At 44.6% G+C, this 20,582-nt stretch overlaps 1 protein-coding gene and 1 long non-coding RNA gene across 7 annotated transcripts in view; one reads left to right on the top strand and one right to left on the bottom strand.

The window, feature by feature from the left end:
* Positions 1–908, bottom strand: part of STX18 (syntaxin 18) — a 126,124-nt gene extending 125,216 nt beyond the window's left edge. Inside the window, exon 1 of the mRNA XM_045392130.3 lies at positions 305–908. Within this exon, the coding sequence (XP_045248065.1) occupies positions 305–382 (78 nt within the window). The 5' untranslated portion in view covers positions 383–908. The remainder of the gene's footprint in view (positions 1–304) is intronic.
* On the top strand, positions 38–13,497 carry LOC123573547 (uncharacterized). 6 transcript variants are annotated; one of them, XR_012434649.1, is made up of 7 exons: positions 38–517; positions 2,769–2,817; positions 7,262–7,428; positions 11,799–11,831; positions 12,129–12,233; positions 12,548–12,719; positions 13,281–13,497. It is a non-coding gene; the product is annotated as an uncharacterized lncRNA (long non-coding RNA). The 6 variants fall into 6 exon arrangements; XR_010586742.1 differs by having other exon boundaries at positions 2,648–2,817; XR_010586743.1 differs by lacking the exon at positions 2,769–2,817.
* Positions 13,498–20,582: the final 7,085 nt, after the last annotated feature.

Here is a 20,582-nt window from a genome sequence, read left to right as displayed (position 1 = left end):
CTGAGCCCCGCTACCGCGGCGGGAGGAAAAAGGTTCCGAACTCAGCGGCGCACCTGGCGGAGGAGGAACCCCGCGACGAGCTCACGGGCACCTCTTTCTCCCGGCAAAGCTTGGAGGGTTTAGCAGTGCGGAGAGCTCAGCGAGCTTTCCTGTGCTTTTTTGGGGCGTGTGGGCTCCGGGAGCGTGAGGACCGGGAAGCTGGGAGGCTCCTTCCCTTCTGGTGGCTCCCTCACTGAGAGCGGGCGGTTTGGTTGCGGGGGACGTGGAGGCGAGCCACCCTTGACCTTTGACTGCAAGGACTCACCTTGAGCAGGACAGAGGCGCTTGGACGGTGACCCTCGGGGTGCAATAAGTGCTGAGACAGAGCAGATGTGCAAGGCATAGAGCTAGAGGCCAGAGGTCTTTCTTCTCCACCCTTCAGTCACCTCTGTAAAGTGAAGCCAGCATCCTCCCCGGAGTTTACTGTGAAAATTAAGTGAGCTGACGCGTGCTGTGTTTTGATGTTGCTTGGCTCCTAGTAAGTGGCCAATAAATGGTAGTAATCGTTAATAATGTTATTATTATAATCACTCGTATTTGTGGTGATGGAAGAGGCTGTAGAGAAAAGGCGTCACCTGTGCAGAGATTTGAAGGATGAATAGGAACTTTAGATGGAGGCAAAGGTGAAAGAGTGGCCCTAATGTCGCTGGATTCTGTTCTTGCTTCATGCATAGTTTTTAATTGTACCGTCTTGAGCCATAGCTATTAAAATTGACAAGTCAGTCAATGAGTTTCTTCTGCATTTTTGGTTCATGGTTCTGTTTTGTGTTGTTTTTTGAGATGGGGGTCTGCTATGTTGCCCAGGCTGGATTGCAGTGGCTATTCAGAGGCGCCATCCTAGCTCATTACAGACTGGAACGCCAGGGCACAAACGATCCTCCCCGGCTCCGCCTCCTGAGTAGCTGGAACTGTAGGCACTTGCCACCATGGCTGGCCTAAGGATATTCAAAATCTCATTGATTTCTTCAAGATTTTTTTTTTTCCATAAAGAGGATGCACAAGTAGAATGTGTATTAAAATAGTGGTTTTAATGGTCAATATAAAAATATTTTCATAATACTAAGATGTTATTTGCCTTTTCACTCTCACTTTCTCATGAGTTGCATACAGTTGAGTTTGCTAGACTGTGATATTGCAACGGAATAAATGCAGAACAGCTGTTTTCTATTAAGCCAGACTTCAAAAAAAAGATTTTCAAAAACATCAAAAGTTTTTAATTTCTCATATAGTGAATGTCGATAATGTCAATATAAACAAAAATTGTTTAGAGCCCTTAATAATTTTTAAGTGTGCAAAAGAGTTGAGACCAAAAGTTTGAGAACCACTGTGTTAAAGAAATAAAGTTTATGAGAAATAGATGTCAAGAAAGTGTATATTTACCAGAAAGGAGGAAGGAAAAGTTTTTTTTTTTTTTTTAGACGGAGTCTTACTCTGTCCCCCAGGCTGGGGTGCAGTGGCACGATCTCGGCTCACTGCAAGCTCCGCCTCCCGGGTTCACCATTCTTCTGCCTCAGCCTTCCCAGTAGCTGGGACTGCAGGCGCCCGCCACCACGCCCAGCTATTTTTTTTGTATTTTTAGTAGAGATGGAGTTTCACCGTGTTAGCCAGGATGGTCTCCATCTGCTGACCTTGTGATCCTCCCGCCTCTGCCTCCCAAAGTGCTGGGATTACAGGCGTGAGCCACCTCACCTAGCCAGGAAAAGATTATTTAAACCCAAACTGTAGCCACTTCTTGCAGTTTAAGGAAAATGAATTTCCATACAGCTTTCTTCCACCTACTGCGGAAAAGAGAAAGAAATTACAAAACCTCTGCCAATGATTCTATCTTGCATAAATGGCCCTTTGTTTAATCCAGACATTAATCAGTTTTTGGCTATGCAAAGTTAAGCTTGGGGCAGAGTAGAAGGAAAGAGAGATTGCCCTGCATAGTAAAGTGAGGGGGATTGAATTGAGGGGAGAAAAAGAGAAGCCAGAACCGAGGGAGGGGGCCGGGAAAGTACAAAGTAGGTAACTGGGAAGGATCTTTGAGTGGGAGGGAGGCTGAACTACATCAAGCCTTCAGTGAGTGGTGCCTTGTGTGAACAGCGTGTTTGTTGCAGTTGGATATTTTGGGTAGAAGGGTAGGGACAAAAATCTAAGTTTTCTGTCTGGATTTGCAAGAGCAGAGAAGATTGTGGTGGATATAAGACCCAAGTTGAGCTCAAAACATCAGGTTGTAAATCCACAAGTGACCAGAGGGCATAAAATTCCTAGATAAGTCACAAAGATATTGAGGTGGCTGCTGAACTTTCCACAGACTGTGGGATATGGGGTTGCGCTTTGTAAATTTTGTGTTTATTCTTTAATTTCAAAGAGCAAAATGACTTCAGTTGACAGTTGACTAATAACTATATTAAGCCCCATAAAGCTGAGAGGGGATGTGGATTAAAGGATGAGCAGAAATATAAGAGTATACTACTGCATCTCCAGGGTTCAAATGATCCTCCTGGCTCAGCCTCCTGAGTGTCTGGGACTATAGGTGCGTGCCACCATGCCTGGCCTGTTGGACGTAGTACTCAACTGCCCAGTTGGATGTAGTACACAAATTATGTTTTCTTTATGCATTCAGCAGACATTCATTGGGCCAGACACTGTTCTGAAAAATACACAGTCGACTCTTGAACAACACAGGCTTGAACTGCATGCGACCACTAATACTCAGACTTTCTTCTGCCTTTGCAACCCCTAAGACAGCAAGACCAACCCCTCCTGCTCCTCAGCCTACTCGATGTGATGATGGTGAGGATGAAGACCTTTACTTTCTGATGATTCACTTCTATTTAATGGATAGTAAATTTATTTTCCCTTCTGATTATTTTCTTAATACCATTTTCTCAAGCTTACTTTATCGATAGGATACAATATCTAATACATATGACATACAAAATATGTGTTAAGCGACTGTTGATGTTATTGATAAGGATTCTGGTCAACAGTAGGCTATTATTAGTTAAGATGTTAGGGAGTCAGAAGTTATACACGAATTTCCATCTGTGAAGGGTGGAGGAGTCATCAAGGATCAACTGTATTGGCATCCCTAAATATTGCTCCCTACAGCAGAAACTCCTATACAAGGAGACTAGATGTAGGCTGCCAGTGAAAACCAACGTCTCATTTCTGGGCAGCGAATTTAGGAGCTAATGTATGATTCACCATGCTCTCTTTTCCCTCTGCTGTGACAACCCCTAATGTTCCAATGTTCCATCAGCTTGAGTCCTTAAGTAAATATGACATGGAGCATAGCCAACCAAGGACATTGTATTGGTCAGAGTTCTCTAGAGGGACAGAACAAATAGGATAGATGTATATATAAAGGGGAGCTTATTAAGGAGTATTGACTCACTTGGTCACAAGGTGAGGTCCCACAATAGGCCATCTGAAACATGCGGTGTTTGGTTTTCTGTCCTTCTGATAGTTTGCTGAGAATGATGGTTTCCAGCTTTATGCATGTCCCTACAAAGGACATGAACTCATCCTTTTTTACGGCTGCATAGTATTCCGTGGTGTGTATGTGCCACATTTTCTTAATCCAGTCTATCATTGATGGGCATTTGGGTTGGCTCCAAGTCTTTGCTATTGTGAATAGTGCCACAATAAACTTACGTGTGCATGTGTCTTTATAGCAGCATGATTTACAATCCTTTGGGTATACACCCAGTAATGGGATGGCTGGATCAAATGTTATTTCTAGTTCTAGATCCTTGAGGAATCGCCACACTGTCTTCTACAATGGTTGAACTGGTTTACACTCCCAAAAACAGTGTAAAAGTGTTCTTATTTCTCCACATCCTCTCCAGCACCTGTTGTTTCCTGACTATTTAATGATCGCCATTTTAATTGGTGTGAGATGGTATCTCATTGTGGTTTTGATTTGCATTTCTCTGATGGCCAGTGATGATGAGCATTTTTTCGTGTGTCTGTTGCCTGCATAAATGTCTTCTTTTGAGAAGTGTCTGTTCATATCCTTTGCCCACTTTTTGATGGGGTTGTTTGATTTTTTTCTTGTAAATTTGTTTAAGTTCTTTGTAGATTCTGGATATTATCCGTTTGTCAGATGGGTAGATTGCAAAAATTTTCTACCATTCTGTAGGTTTCCTGTTCACTCTGATGAAACTACCATCTTTTGCTGTGCAGCTCTTTAGTTTAATTAGATCCCATCTGTCAATTTTGGCTTTTGTTGCCATTGCTTTTAGTGTTTTAGACATGAAGTCCTTGCCCATGCCTATGTCCTGAATGATATTGCCTAGGTTTTCTTCTAGGGTTTTTATGATTTTAGGTCTAACATTTAAGTCTTTAATCTACCTTGAATTAATTTTTATATAAGGTGTAAGGAAGGGATCCAGTTTCAGCTTTCTACATATGCCTAGCCAGTTTTCCCAGCACCATTTATTACATAGGGAATCCTTTCCGCATTTCTTGTTTTTGTCAGGTTTGTCAAAATCAGATGGTTGTAAATGTTTGGTATTATTTCTGAGGGCTCTGTTCTGTTCCACTGGTCAATATCTCTGTTTTGGCACCAGTACCATGCTGTTTTGGTTACTGTAGCCTTGTAGTATAGTTTGAAGTCAGGTAGCGTGATGCCTCCAACTTTGTTCTTTTGGCTTAGGACTGTCTTGGCAGTGCAGGCTCTTTTTTGGTTCCACATGAACTTTAAAGTAGTTTTTTCCAATTCTGTGGAGAAAGTCATTGGTAACTTGATGGGGATGGCATTGAATCTATAAATTACTTTGGGCAGTATGGCCATTTTCACAATATTGATTATTCCTATCCATGAGCATGGAATGTTCTTCCATTTGTTTGGCATTGACACTCAATATTAACCATCATAGACATGTACTAAGATTGAGAATTGTCCACAGATTTGTGGGTGTTTGTTAACTGCAGCAGCATTAGCCTGTCCTGACTGATGACAACCAATATCTAGGTATCTACCAAAACAAGAATGTTAGATGTATTCTACACTCACCATCTTAATAGTATTATTCCTCAGTGAATGAAGCATGGAGAGGAAAGAACAGTTGTGCCTAAACCTAACCAGTGGAAAAGACCAGGCTGGCAGGGTCAGAGTGGCAGAAACCTTGGAAGACTGTGACCATGGCAGGGTAGAATTTATAACGCAAGAGGAAAGGCCTTCAAAAACATATACCTTCACATTAGGAAGTAAACTTAATGAAATTCATTGAAAACCATTTTTTTCCCCTCAAGGACTCTGGAAAGGACCCTGACTCTAGGGATGAGAAGCTCAAAGAAGAAACTTTTGTTCCCAATAGGGAACCTAGATAAAGAATTCAGGGTGGGTTTCTTTTGGGTTTTTTTCTTTCTTTCTTTCTTTCTTTCTTTCTTTCTTTCTTTCTTTCTTTCTTTCTTTCTTTCTTTCTTTCTTTTTTTTTTTTTTTTTGAGACGGAGTTTTGCTCTTGTTGCCCAGGCTGGAGTGCAATGGCGTGATCTCGGATCACTGCAACCTCCACCTCCTGGGTTCAAGCAATTCTCCTGCCTCAGCCTCCCAAGTAGCTGGGATTACAGATATCCTCCACCATGCCCAGCTAATTTTTGGGGGGAATGTGTATTTTTAGTAGAGATGGGGTTTCACCATGTTGGCCAGACTGGCCTCGAACTCATGACCTCAGGTGATCCACCCACCTCGGCCTCCCAAAGTGCTGGAATTACAGGCATGAGCCATTGAGCTCGGCCCAAGGTGGGTTTCTTCCGGCAGCTCCCCCAGAAGTTTAGCTTTGAAACAGATGTGCGCAAAAAGGGAGGGAAAGGAAGGAAGCAAACAGGAGGTTGTCATGGTCCAGCCCTTTGAGGTGTGGCCTTTGTCCCCCAACCACCCGTTGAAGTAATATGGTTTGGCTATAACTCCACCCAAATTTCATCTCGAATTGTGATTGGAATTATATCCCCATGTGTCAGGAGAGGGACCTGGTGGGAGGTGATTGGATCACGGTGGCAGTGTCCCTCATGCTGTTCTCATGATAGTGAGTGGGTTTTCATGAAATCTGATGGTTTTATAAGGGGCTCTTGCCCCTTCACTCTCTCTCTCCTGCTGCCGTGTGAAGAAGGTACCTGCTTCTCCTTCGCCTTCCACCATGATTATAAGTTTCCTGAGGCCTCCCCAGCCATGCAGAACTGTGAGTCAATTAAGCCTCTTTCCTTTATAAATTACCCAGTCTCAGGTAGTATTTTTACAGCAATATGAAAACGGACTAATACACAGAGGGTACCTAAAGGAGGGGCTGCCACTACCTCATTCCTACCTGATTCTTGTTCTGGATCCTGAGCCCCTTGCCCTGGCCTACTGGCTTGTTTTATCCTACTTTCTGTCTCCTCCCACCCTGTAATGAGCTAAATGTTGGCTATGCCCAAAAGATATGTCCATATCCTGATCCCTAGAACCCATGAACCTGACCTTACTAGGAAAAGAAGTCTTTCCAGATATAGTTAAATTAAGGACCTTGAAATGAAGAAATGATTTTGGATTATCCTGGTGAGCCCTAAATCCAATAGCAAATATCTTTAAAACAGACACATAGAATAGAAGACCATGTGAAGACAGAGGCAGATACTGGAGAGATACAGCCACAGGCCCGTGAATCCTGATGACCACCAGAAACCGGAGGAAGCAAGGAAGAATTCTCCCCTGGAGTCTCTGAAGGGAGCGTGGCCCTGCCAACACCTTGATTTTGGACTTCTGTCCTTCAGGACTGTAAAAAACAAATTTCTGCTTGTGGTCATTTGTTACTGCAACCATAGGAAATTAATGTGCACCCTAACTCTTTTCCCTGCCCATCCTTCCTCCATTACCTATTCTCTACTTCCTGGGTGTGGCCCTGAGCCCCTGTTTGGGTTCTCAGCCCTGCAGGTAAGCCACCTTCAGCTTCACTGGGTCTGTACCTTTCTTGTGGTTGATTAGTCCTGCAGCTGCCTAGCCTGGTGCTCTTCTTTCCTTCCCCATCTCTTATTTGATCTCCCCTTGGAGAATCACAACTGACCAGGCCCCCTGTCCCACAAGGAAAACTGGAGGCCAGAATGAACTGAATCTAACCAAAAAGCACACCAAAATGGGCTCTTTTCATCAAATGTGCAGCAGAAAGGGTGTCCGTGCAACAAATATTTCACTCTCCATGTGTGACTCAGAGAAGGTAGACATACTCAACTCTTGTTTCCAACTTCTCTATTTAGGAGCTATTTGAATGCAGAAGATAGGAGAGAGCTTGTATGGCGGTTCTGCCAGCGGCTGTGGCATCTGGAGTGTCTGCACCCAAGGAGCTGCCCTTCTCAGTCTAGAAAGACCATTCAGCCGGGCACGGTGGCTCACGCCTGTAATCCCAGCTCTTTGGGAGACCAAGGTGGGTGGATCACCTGAGGTCAGGCATTCAAGACCAGTCTGACCAACATCACGAGACCCCGTCTCTACTAAAAATACAAAAATTAGCGGGCATGGTGGCGCACACCTGTAGTCCCAGCTGCTCGGGAGGCTGAGGCATGTCACTTGAACCTGGGAAGCAGAGGTTGCAGTTGAGCCGAGATCATGCTACTGCTCTCCAGCCTGGGTGACAGAGCAAGACTCTGTCTCAAAAATGAATAAAAGAAAGCCCATTCTAAGCAGTTCAAGTAAGTGCAGAGAGAGGAAGCGGACAGTTGCCCACACAGCCAAGTCAGTCCCAGGGATAGTGAACAACAAGTTGCCTCCAGAACTTCAACATTAGGAGCCACTGGATAACAAGAGTCAGCACAGGGACAAAACAGGTGCCAAGATGTCAAGGATTCTTCTTTTGTCATCCTGAGTCCATCCGACTAAATTTCAAGAGGTCAGGTTAGAAAGAGCAAAGTTGGCCGGGCGCGGTGGCTCAAGCCTGTAATCCCAGCACTTTGGGAGGCCGAGGCGGGTGGATCACGAGGTCAGGAGATCGAGACTATCCTGGCTAACACGGTGAAACCCCGTCTCTACTAAAAATACAAAAAACTAGCCGGGCGTGGTGGCGGGCCCCTGTAGTCTCAGCTACTCAGGAGGCTGAGGCGGGAGAATGGCATGAACCCGGGAGGCGGAGCTTGCAGTGAGCCGAGATCACGCCACTGCACTCCAGCCTGGGAGACACAGCGAGACTCCGTCTCAAAAAAAAAAAAAAAAAAAAAAAAGAAAGAGCAAAGTTGATGGGGCATTTACGTGTGATTTGAACTCTTACCTGTCATATTTCAGGCAATCACCATGAGAAGCTTGACTTAGGAAGTTAAGGAAGACATGTCTTTTTGTTGATTTTCACATGGGAAGACGTGTGTGTGTGTGTGTGTGTGCACGCGCATGTGTGTGTTTGGTTGTGGTGAGACACAAGGGTTAAAAACTAACTGCTTCTCAGTTTGTGGTGTTTCCTACCATCAGCAATGGCCTTGGGGATGACCCCCACTCCTCCCTTCTAGCCCTCAAGAAGACTCAGTTGTCTCTTGCTCCAAATTAGTATTCAGGAATACAAAGCCCAGCAAGTGCAAGGGGGCTCAGTATGACATGCACACAGTGTGGCACAGCCCAAGAGTCCGGCTTTGGAGGCAGCAATCTCTCAGAACTAAGACCACCCTGAATTAAAACCATCCTGTCAGCATCCCTTTACTCTGACCATGCAGGATGGTCTTCGAGCTCCACAAATATCCTTGAAGCCAAGAGTCACAATTCAGTTGGGAATCACACGAGCCCAGCCAGCAGGCAAAGATGGAGGCCAAAGGGCAGCTGAGCATCCATCATCACTGCTCTCTACTCCCAGAGCTACTCGGAGGTGGGCACTAGCGAACAAAGGCCCTCAGAAGAGAGAAGGGGACATCACTGCCCAATTAACTGCCGTCCTGCCTTTGGCCTGTAGGCCTCTGCACACTGTAAGCCTAGACCAGCCTCAACTATATCACACATTGACTTTTTTCCTCTCAGGACAATGGTAGCCTGGAGTATTGTAATACCCATGGAATTTTTATAGGGTACCTAAGGGATATTTATCAGATCTCTGAGTTATTTCTTTTTTTTTTCCTTGATTTTTTTTTTTTTTTTTTTTTTCTCTGAGTTATTTCTAGTTAAAACAGAAGTCCAGGAAACAGTTAACAGAGGATGACTAATAGGAAACAAAAACACAACACCCCTACAACCTGAGATTCAGAGATGGAAAGACTTGGGTTTGAATTCAGCCGCCCAACTCACCAACTGTGTGACTCTGGGCACGTTACTTCACCTCTCTGAGCCTCTGTCTAAAAAATGCAGACAAACCCTTTTAACTGCTCCTGATTTCTGTGAGTAGGGATTTCCTTTTTATACCTCTCCATGGAAGCAGCCTTAGTCATGTAGTTTTGAGGCAACATCGGCCAGTCTGCATTTTTCAGTTGGTCAAAGCAATCTATCAACTGAGGACATTTGGTCTTTTGCCTTCACCCTTTAACCTGAGCCAGTGGGAAGCAGTGACCTGGCTGAGGACTGTGTTCTGCAGACTCATACATTACCTCAGAGAGAAGCTAAAAACCAGAACGCTGCCAGAACTCTTTCTGCCTCTCTCTTCCTCATTGTCGTTATCATCTCCTCAAGTCAGTTTTCTGTGCTTCTCTGTTCCTACGGCTGAACATGAGCCCCACTCAACGCCTATATTTATTAATATATGAGATACCCCTTAATACGGTTTGGCTGTGTCCTCATTCAGATCTCAACTTGAATTGTATCTCCCAGAATTCCCACATGTTATGGGAGGGACCTAGGAGGAGGTAACTGAATCATGAGGGCCGGTCTTTCCCATGCTATTCTCATGATAGTGAATAAGTCTCATGAGATCTGATGGGTTTATCAGGGGTTTCCACTTTTGCTTCTTCCTTGTTTTCTCTTGCTGCTGCCACGTAAGAAGTCCTTTTCGCCTCCCACCATGATTCTGAGGCCTCCCCAGCCATGTGGAACTGTAAAGTCCAATTAAACCTCTTTTTCTTCCCAGTCTTGGGTATATCTTTATCAGCAGCATGAAAACAGACTAATACAATAAATTGGGATCAGTAGAGTGAGGCATTGCTGAAAAGATACCCGAAAATTTCAATGTGAATTTGGAACTGGGTAACAGGCAGAGATGGGAATTGTTTGAAGGGCTCAGAAGAAGACAGGAAAATGTGGGAAGGTTTGGAACTCCCTAGAGACTTGTTGAATGGCTTTGCCCAAAATGCTGATAGTGATATGGACAATAAAATCCAGGCTGAAGCGGTCTCAGATAGAGATGAGAAACTCCTTGGGAATGTAAGCAAATTTGATTCTTGCTATGTTTTAGCAAAGAGACTGGTGGCATTTTGCCACTGCCCTGGAGATTTGTGGAACTTTGGACTTGAGAGAGATGATTTAGGGTATCTAGTGGAAGAAATTTCTAAGCAGCGAAGCATTCAAGACGTGACTTGGGTGCTGTTAAAGGCATTCAGTTTTATAAGGGAAGCGGAGCATAAAACTTTAGAAAATTTGCAGCCTGACTATGCAATAGGAAAGAAAAATCCATTTTCTGGGGAGAAATTCAAGCTGGCTGCAGAAATTTGCATAAGTAGCAAGGAGCCCAATGTTAATCTCCAAGACCATGGGAAAAATGTCTCCAGGCCATGTCAGAGACCTTCATGTCAATCCCTCCTGTCACAGGCCTGGAGGCCCTAGAAGAAAAAGTGGTTTTGTGGTCTGGGCCCAGGATCACCATGCTTTGTGCAGCTTAAGGGCTTGGTGGCCTGCACCCCAGCCTCTCCAGCCATGGCTGAAAGGGGCCAACATAGCTGAGGCTGTGGCTTCAGAGGGTCGAAACTCCAAGCCTTGGCAGCTTCCACTTGGTGTTGAACGTGCAGGTGCTCAGAAGTCAAGAAGTGAGGTTTGGGAACCTCCACCTAGATTTCGGAAGATGTATGGAAATGCCTGGATGTCCAGGAATAAATTTTCTGCAGGATGACAGCCCTCATGCAGAGCCTCTGCTAGGGCAGTATGGAAGGGAAATGTGGGGTTGGAGTCCCCACACAGAGTCCCTATGGGGCACTGCCTAGTGGAGCTGTGAGAATAGGGCCACTCTTCTCCAGCCCCCAGAATGGTTGATCTACCAACAGCTTGCACCAGGCACCTGGAAAAGCCACAGACACTCAATGCCAGCCCATGAAAGCAGCTGGGAAGGAGGCTGTACCCTGCAAAGCCACAGGAGCAGAGATGCCTAAGACCGTGGGAACTTACTTCTTACATGAGTGTGACCTGGATATGAGACCTAGAGTCAAAGGACATCATTTTAGAGCTTTAAAATTTAGGCCGGGCATGGTGGCTCAAGCCTGTAATCCCAGCACTTTGGGAGGCCGAGACGGGCGGATCACGAGGTCAGGAGATCGAGACCATCCTGGCTAACACAGTGAAACCCTGTCTCTACTAAAAAATACAAAAAAACAAAAACTAGCCAGGCGAGGTGGCGGGCGCCTGTAGTCCCAGCTACTCGGGAGGCTGAGGCAGGAGAATGGCGTAAACCCGGGAGGCGGAGCTTGCAGTGAGCTGAGATCAGGCCACTGCACTCCAGCTTGGGCGACAGAGCGAGACTCCGTCTCAAAAAAAAAAAAATTTAACTGTCTGCTGGATTTCGGACTTGCATGGGCCCTGTAACCCCTTTGTTTTGTTCAATTTCTCCCATTTGGGATGACTGTATTTATCCAATACTTGTATCCCCATTGTGTTTAGGAAGTAACTAGCTTGTTTTTTATTTTACAGGCTCATGGGTGGAAGGGACTTGCCTTGTCTCAGGTAAGATTTTGGACTGTGGACTTTTGGGTTAATGCTGAAATGAGTTAAGACTTTGAGGAACTGTTGGAAAGGCATGATTGGTTTTGAAATATAAGAACATGAGATTTGGAAGGACCAGGGGCGGAATGATACGGTTTGGCTATGTCCCCATTCAAATCTCAACTTGCATTGTATCTCCCAGAATTCCCATGTTGTGTGAGGGATCTAAGAGGAGGTAATTGAATCATGAGGGCCGGTCTTTCCCATGCTATTCTCATGATAGTGAATAAGTCTCATGAGATCTGATGGGTTTATCAGGGGTTTCCACTTTTGCTGCTTCCTCGTTTTCTCTTGCTGCCACCATGTAAGAAGTGCCTTTCACCTCCCGCCATGATTCTGAGGCCTCCCCAGCCATGTGGAACTGTAAGTCCAATTAAACCTCTTTTTCTTCCTAGTCTCAGGTATGTCTTTATCAGTAGCATGAAAATGCACTAATATACCCCTAGTCACAGAAAGGGTCTAACTTGATGTCTCAATCCCAAGTCCCAAACTGGCCCAGCTTGAGACAGACCTTCCCCTGGTCTGGTCAGCTAGGCTTTAGCATCTGGGTCCAATGTGACTGTCAGGATACACTCTCTGGCTGGGGATTTGTGGGGAGGGGATATGTTAATATTTTATTGCTGCTATAACAAATGATCACATTGTGGCTTAACCAATGTGAATTTGTTATCCTACAGTTATAGAGGTCAAAGTCTAATGTGGGTTTCACTGGACTAAAATCAAGGAGCTGGAAGGGCTGTGTTCCATTCTGGAGACTCTGAGGGAGAATCCACTTCTTTGCCTTCTCCAGCTCCTAGAGGCTGCCCACATTCTTTGGTTCACGGCCCTACACTCCTTCTCCGAAGCCAGGTATGATGGGTGGAGATCTTCTCACATTGCATCACTCTGACACTGACTGTCCTGCCTCCCTCTTCCACATTTAAGGACGCCTGTCATGACATTGGGCCCACCCAAATAGTCCAAGATAAGCTCCCTATCTGAAGGCTAGCTGATCAATGTGATCACAGATTCCATCTGCAACCTGAGTGCTCCTTGCCAAGTGAAATACATATTCACACATTCAGGGGTTAGGACTTGGACATTTTTTGGGGGCCATTATTCAGTCTACCACAAGGAGGTGGCTCCAATAAAAAGAGAGGGTGATTATGAGCTGGGTAGACACCCCTTTTGTGTCTTCCTGGAAGACAGAGAGATCCACCTACTCTTTTCCATTTCTCAATGTTTGTAGGCCTGCTCTGGTGATATTCCAAGGGTCTACAGAAATTAAGAAAACAGAACCTTTTCCCCTTGAGGATCTAACCTAGTAGGAGACACACCAATATCCAAACACAAGGCAATGTTCTTCTGAAAGCTTCTAGTCCTTTCTGCCTCTTTTAAGGTACTTATCCCACCCTGTTCACCCCATTTTAGAGGCATCAACTCACAACAATGTGATCAACAGTCACCAAAGTTCAAGGCCTCTCTCTCCCCTCCTTCTCCTGGCCCCCAGGTTGGGAAGTTTGGTGCAACTTCTTCCCAGGGCTGACTTCGTCCACCCCAGGAGTTTCATAAAGCACCTCATAAAACCCCATTTACTGGTTTCCCCAACATAATGGCAGAAATAAACTGCTTGATACACACTTGGAAATCCCCTCCAGAGAACGTGTGCATTGTTTTGTTGGCATGGCATCTTGGTTTCCAACTTGAATTTCCACCACCTTTGCTTTTTTGACAGTATCTTCCATGATTAAGATGGCTGAATCCTCCACTTTTTATTGAGTTGGACAGCAAATCACAGAATAAATGCTTTCCCTTGCGCTTTAAAAGGATTTAATAGGAAAATATTTTTCCTACATCCTGTTTCAAGGGGAAAATGTGATTTTAAGGGGCATTTTATAGTTCACAACAGGATATTGAAGGGCATTTGGTTTTGCTTAGTTTATTATGACTGTGTTTCTCCAGCATGAAGTAGTGTTTTTTGTGATTATTTAGATTAGTGTGATTATGGTAGGTAGGCAGCCATAGAATTATGGAAATTTAGTACTGGAAAGAACCTTAAATATCATCCAGGCCAAACTCCCTCATTTTTCAGATGAGAAAACAAATGACTTGTCCAAGATCACATGTTGAGTTGCAGGGGAAAATGAGATTAGAATCTTTATCTTCCAACTGTTTAATGTCCCCCAAATAGTTCTGTGGCGAGAGTAGGAGTAAGGAAAGTAGCATTTATTCGAAGAGATCCCTATGTATCTGTAAGCCCTTCTGAATATGAGAATTGGAGTAACTAGTATGTGTGGATTTGTGTGGATTTCATTCATTCATTCATCCATTAAGCTAGCCAGTCAGTGAATCATATTCTAAACATATTTCTAGTGTCTACTCAGTAGGTGACACGTGCTAGGTGCTGAAAATATAAAAGCAAAGCTGAAGTCCCCGCCTTGGAGCAAGTCAAGGAGTAATGAAAATGGACAGACAAGTGTATACAGACATAATGAAACATAAATGTGATAATAGAGTTTGTTATTTTTCCATAGCAGCTTCAAAGCATGAAATTAAAAAGCTACAGGACATGATCAGCACTCCAGAAATAGAGTTGGAGAGATGCTTTCCTTGTGGTCTATTTCTGGCCCTTTCATTATCTCTGTCTTGATGGAACTCTATGGAGCAGGAACCACCTGTTAGCCTGGCATTGTGGCAAGAGCCTCAGTTCTGTGTCAGACAAGCTTGGGTTCAAATCCCAGTCACTTATTAGGAATGGGTTCTTGCGAGGTTATTTCCTCATCTGTGAAAAAAGATAAAAACACATCCATCAGAGTTGTTGTACATGTGTATTAGTCTGTTCTTACACTGCTGATAAAGATATACCCAAGACTGTGTAATTTATAAAGAGAAAAAAAGAGCTTTAATGGACTCACAGTTCCACGTGGCTAGGAAGGCCTCACAATCATGGCAGAAGGTGAAAGGCACATCTTACATGGTGGCACGCAAGGACAGAATGAGAGCTAAGCGAAAGGGGTTTCCGCTTATAAAACCATCAGATCTCATGAGACTAATTCACTACCATGAGAATAGTATGGGGGAAACCACCCCCATGATTCAATTATCTCCCACCGGGTCCCTCCCACAACTCGTGGGAATTATGGGAGCTGCAACTCAAGATGAGATTTGGGTGGGGACACAGCCAAACCATATCAACATGTTAAATGAGATGATCTATATAAAGTGTGTAGCACAGCATCTGGTGCAGTTAGTCATAAAAATTCCAGCTATTGTGGCAATGGGGATTTTGAGGATGAAACTAGACAGAAGAAACTTCAGACTGGCAATGCCAAGGCATCTGGAGGTGGTAAGAAGTCTTCTTTAGATTTTGGAAGGAAGCTTGGTTACTTTCAGTCTTCCGTATCACCCAACGAATGTGTGTTGTTCAAGAGAGAAGGCTGAGATGGTACCTTGGACGAGTGTTTGGAATTAAAGGAAGCACTTAGAAAGTAATCGGGCACATGGTTTGGGTAAATCTCAGAGAATGTTTCTGGGATTTGGAATATTTATTCTGGAGAAGAGAAGATTTGGGGGTTGGATGAAATGAAAGTCCTCAAGCACATGAACCAGTGGTGGAGAGCAGCTGTTCCCTATTTCTGTTTTGGACTGAAGGAGAGGAAATGAGCTTACATTGAAGCATAAGGGATTTAGGCTAAACATGAAGAAGAATTTCCTGGATGTGGGTGTTGTTGGACTTTGGAATGAGTTACCAAGGTGTCTAAAATAAGGACAGTGTCTCTCTGGCTGCAGATCTTGAAGTTTGGAAGCCTCGGCTCCATGCAGGAGTGTCTACACTCACACACTCTTTCCAAGTGGGAGAGTCTATGACATTAACGGGATCTTCTAACATGAGGATATGAGTCTCAGTCAACCCCAAACCACTGTCCAAAACCTTGTTCTAGCATAAGAAATGGTTGTGGTAGGAGCTGGATGATTATCTCTGGCATTCTGCAGTTTGACATTCCACAAATACCACGATTGCTTATGTAGGCTACTCCAGTGACCAAACACCTCCCCTCCTTGAAGTTTATTAAGAAATTCTCTGCAGGGCTTCTTTCACCAAAAGTGCATTTAATAGAGCTTGGAATTTCCTCACAATGCATTTATTTTTGTTGATATATTTTTAGGTCTCCATTATTACTTGTCTTCACCTTCCTTTGCTTTGTAGGCATAAGTTATCAATAACCAGGCATTGACCACACTGCAGGGGTTCTCCCCTACCCTCCCAGGGAAGCTAAGTCTTTAGCTGTTAATTTCAGAAGGTTTTAAGCCAACCACTAGTTTTCATAATTGTACATCAAAAAGGCAGGCAAATTGCAGCAGCTCTAAGTTCAAAGTCAGGACACAAAGGTCTCACTGTGAGCATCACAGCGAATAGTTTTGGGTTACCCTCACCCCAAAAGTAGCCCATGATGGGTTAGATTTTTATTTTTAAATAAACTTAGAGTTGAATAACTAGCCCTTGTAAGGGACTTCAACAAAGAGGCTGTATGTTGGCAGATATTAAATATGCCCCATACACCCCAAATTGTTTTGTCCAGAATGTCTCATTTACTATAATTTCATTGATAAAGCCCCTGATTGTAGCCCAGGGACTTTCACATATTGGCTGCCTCCTGTCGGACCCACAGGCCTCTATTGGTGGCTCCGAATCAGCCCTTCAAGGCCTTCGATCCCCTGCTGTAGAGGAACTGGGTGATGGTATCTATAAACCAACAGACTTGCTCTTTTCCAGTAAATCCCCCACAGAGTCCAGAAAAATATGCAGTCATTTTACTTCAAGTTTCTACTCACACAGGGTCAACAGAGGGAAGAAAGGCAGAGGCAGCTGCCCTAGAAGCAGCCATCATCCCAGCCCCATAGCCAGCATGAAATCTTAGCCCTCTTTTCCTTACACACGGCCGTGGGCACTCTTGTAGTCGGCACCGAAATCTCCTCCCTGAAGACCTTCTTTCTCTTCCTCCCTTCTTCCTTCCTCTGCTTCTTGGTCCACTGAAGTCCCTGGAGATCCCCTGGGTCCTGTCCTCTTTGGGTTGTCATTTGTCTTTGCTTCTGTTGCTCAAGCCAGGGCTGAAGGAAATTTGCTGCGCCCCCCTAGGTACTGTTGTCAGAGTGGACTCTGGGTTGAGTCAGACCTTTCATTTGTGTGCTTCAAGTCTAAGCTTTGCAAGCACCTTCTCTATGTTACGTCTGCCTCCTTCCTCTTTAGTTTGTCTTTTATTTGTCTTAGTCTTGAGGAGGGAAAGTTTCAGGAAATTGAGGATGGGAATATAATGGAAAATCCATTCCCCACTGGAAAATATTCTGAAATTTCTGGCTTGGGCAACAGCTGTCATTGATAAAGATAGATAATGATGAAGATAATGATAATGATAGCCGATCCTATGTAGTACTCATTAAGTACCAAGCACTATTAAGTGCTTGAGGGAGAATAAATCATATAATCCTATGTGGCTCGTATTCTTGTCATATGCATTTCGTTGATATAAAAAAAAATCAAGGCACAGAATGATTAAGACACATACCTGAGATCATACAGCTAGTAAGTTGCTGTTGCAAGAATGGAACCCAAGGCCGGGAGCAGTGGCTGAAGCCTGTAATCCCAGCACTTTGGGAGGCCGAGGCAGGCGGATCAGAAGTTCAGGAGTTCGAGACCAGCCTGGCCAACATAGTGAAACCCTGTCTCTACTAAAAACACAAAAATTAAAATTAGCCAGGCATGGCGGCACGCGCCTGTAGTCCTAGCTACTCAGGAGGCTGAGGCAGGAGAATCAGTTGAACCTGGGAGGCGGAGGTTGCAGTGAGCCGAGATCATGTCACTGCACTCCAGCTTAGGCATCAGAGCGAGACTTCGTCTCAAAAAAGAAAAAGGAAAAAATGGAACCCAAAAGGCTGGGCATGGTGGCTCACACCTGTAATCCCAGCACTTTGGGAGGCTGAGGTGGGCAGATCACTTGAGGCCAGGAGTTAGAAACCAGCCTGGCCAACATGGTGATACCCCATCTCTACTAAAAACACAAAAATTAGGCCAGATGTGGGGGCTCACACCTGTAATCCCAGCACTTTGGGAGGGCGAGGCCAGTGGTTTGCTTTAGGTCAGGAGTTCAAGACCAGCCTGACCAACATGGTGAAACCCCATCTCTACTAATAATACAAAAATTAGCTGGGCATGGTGATGGGCGCCTGTAATCTCAGCTACTTGGGAGCCTGAGGCAGGAGAATTGCTTGAACCCGGGGGCGGAGGTTGCAGAAAGCCAAGATCGCGCCATTGCACTCCAGCCTGGGTGACAGAGCAAGACTGTCTCAAAACAAAACAAACAAAACAACAACAACAAAAACAAAAAAGAATGGAACCCAGGCAACTCAGCCCCAAAGTCTCAGGAAGAGTCATCAGGCCACAAGTGTGTGTGGACCAGCCAGGTGGAAAAGTAGAGTGGCAGGGGCAGGGACTCTGGCTTTGAGGCCAAGTGTGACCTGGAGAAGGAGCTTAGGGAGCCGTCTCACCCTTTGGGCTCCTGGCCCCACTGGGCTGCTGCTCCAGCTCTGCCTTGCTGGCTGAATCAACATCTCCTTTTCTCCATTTCAGTTTCATTCCCTCTTGCCCACACATCTTCCTTATTAAAGCCACCCAATCCCACCCCAGGCATCTCCAGGCTTAGTTTATACTTCCTGCCCTTGAAGTTACTCCTGGTGCCAAGATCTCCGTCTCACCATTTTTCTCCTGCCTTCCCATCCTCAAGGCTCACACTGACACGCAGCATCCTTAGGAGGAATTTGGCCAAGACTAGAAAAGCAGGGGCAATGCCGCCTCCTAGGGAAGGAGCATTTTCATGAGGTGGTTTTTTTCCTCCATCCTGCTCTGCCCCATCTCTGCTCCAGCTCCTAGAGCAGGAAAATGCAACAACCTCATTTAGAAAATATAATTTACATAAAATAGTTTCCAAATTTATTAAGGAAGCAGACAGCGAAAGGAAACCCACAATTAAAGAGGCTTTGCACGCATTCGATATCTTTCCACTGGCTGAAGTATATCATCTTCCTGAATTAATGAGGTCTGGGCAAAAACTGTAGCACAAAAGTATGCTTCGCTTTTAAGACTTCAGGGCCTTTATCATCCTGGTGGGGCAGGCAGCAGGGGTGGAACTGGCAGGGAAGACTTAGAGGCCAATCTGTTTTTTTAAGGATGTGTTGCCAGACTGAAATGGACAGGCTGCTACTGTAGGTACAGCCTTTCTCTGTAAAGAGGGGGAGCACTTTATATTTGGGGACACCCCAGTTTGTTCATTCAGCAAATCTTTTTAAAGAAAGTTTTTTAGAGACAGGACCTCACTCTGTCACCCAGGCTGGAGTGCAGTGGTATGATCGTAGCTCACTGTAACCTTGAACTCCTGGGCTCAAGTGATACCCTTACCTCTGCCTCCCAACACCAGGATTACAGGCAGGGGAAGGAGGGTGTGTTTGTATGTAAGTATCCATCCATTGATTTCACTGTCATGTCTTTATCATTTACCTAACCCTTTATCCAGCCATCCACTGAACACATACTTTTTTGTTCTCAAAGTCATTCAAAGCAGGCTGCCAGAGATCTGGCCCCAAGAGCAGCTGGGGAGGGAAGGGGTTGGGCAGGTTACCGGAGATGCCCAGGATGAGCTTCACTGAAGCCACATGCCACTGTCCCCTTAGTAGCCTGTGATGCAGAGAGAGCCTGGCTTTGGAGTCAGGCAGCACTGGGTTTGAATTCTGACTCATTGAGTTACCACCATCGGCTAGTTCCTTTATCTTATTTCTTGTTTATCCTAAGAACAGAATCACACTTAACCACAAGGGTGTTGGTGGATTAACTAGTAATGTTAGTAATGTGCTTATGATATAATATCTGTCATCAAGGTAGACAGCACATATTTTATTCATTCTCTAAGTATTTATTGAGCACCTACTATGTGTCAGGCATCGCCCTACCTGCAGGAACTGTAATAGAGACTAGGATAGCCCTGTCCTCATTGAAATTTTTTCAAGTACTTATAGGCCTTTTGCTAATTAAAACCCTACGCGAGGTACAAGATCCATGTACAATTTGCATAAACTTTGAAGAGCAAAGCAAATAAAAGATTATCAAGAGCCAGAATTTCAGGGACAGATGCTCATAAGATTTCATTACAAAAAGAAAATAACATGGAAAGGAGGCATGCAGAAAGTAACAAGAGGTTTCGTTGTCTGTTTTTTGTGTTTTAGAAAACCTATAAGCTGTTTGTAGAAAAGAAAAAGTAAATATGACCTAATGTTTCAGCTTCAGGCATAATACCCCAGACATTTTTGAAACCCACAAGGGTAGTTTTTACTTCTTCAGAATGTCTTTTTTTTTTTTTTTTCCTCCTGACTGTCTGGCTTCCTTTTCCCTTCAAAGGAATAACATTTACAAACTCTATCTAAGAGTGCTATGTGAAGTACATGCCAGCCTACAAGACATGTCTCTAACCAAGTCGAAAGAGTGCAGTATTCATTCATTCATTCATTCATTCGTTCATTCATTCAACAAATGTTTATTAACAGGTATTGTTTACCAAGCACTGTGTGTTAAGGACAAGATGGTATGAAACAAACAGACCCAGGCCTCAGGAAAGAGAGGCTATTTCATTCAGAGACAATTACCGTACACTACAATGAATGCCGTGATGAAGGGATGCAAAAAAGGAA

Source organism: Macaca fascicularis, chromosome 5 (assembly GCF_037993035.2).
Source record: "Macaca fascicularis isolate 582-1 chromosome 5, T2T-MFA8v1.1".
NCBI classification, from domain to species: Eukaryota; Metazoa; Chordata; class Mammalia; order Primates; family Cercopithecidae; genus Macaca; species Macaca fascicularis.
Note: the sequence above shows the minus strand (reverse complement) of the source record. Positions and strands in the feature narration are given on the sequence as shown.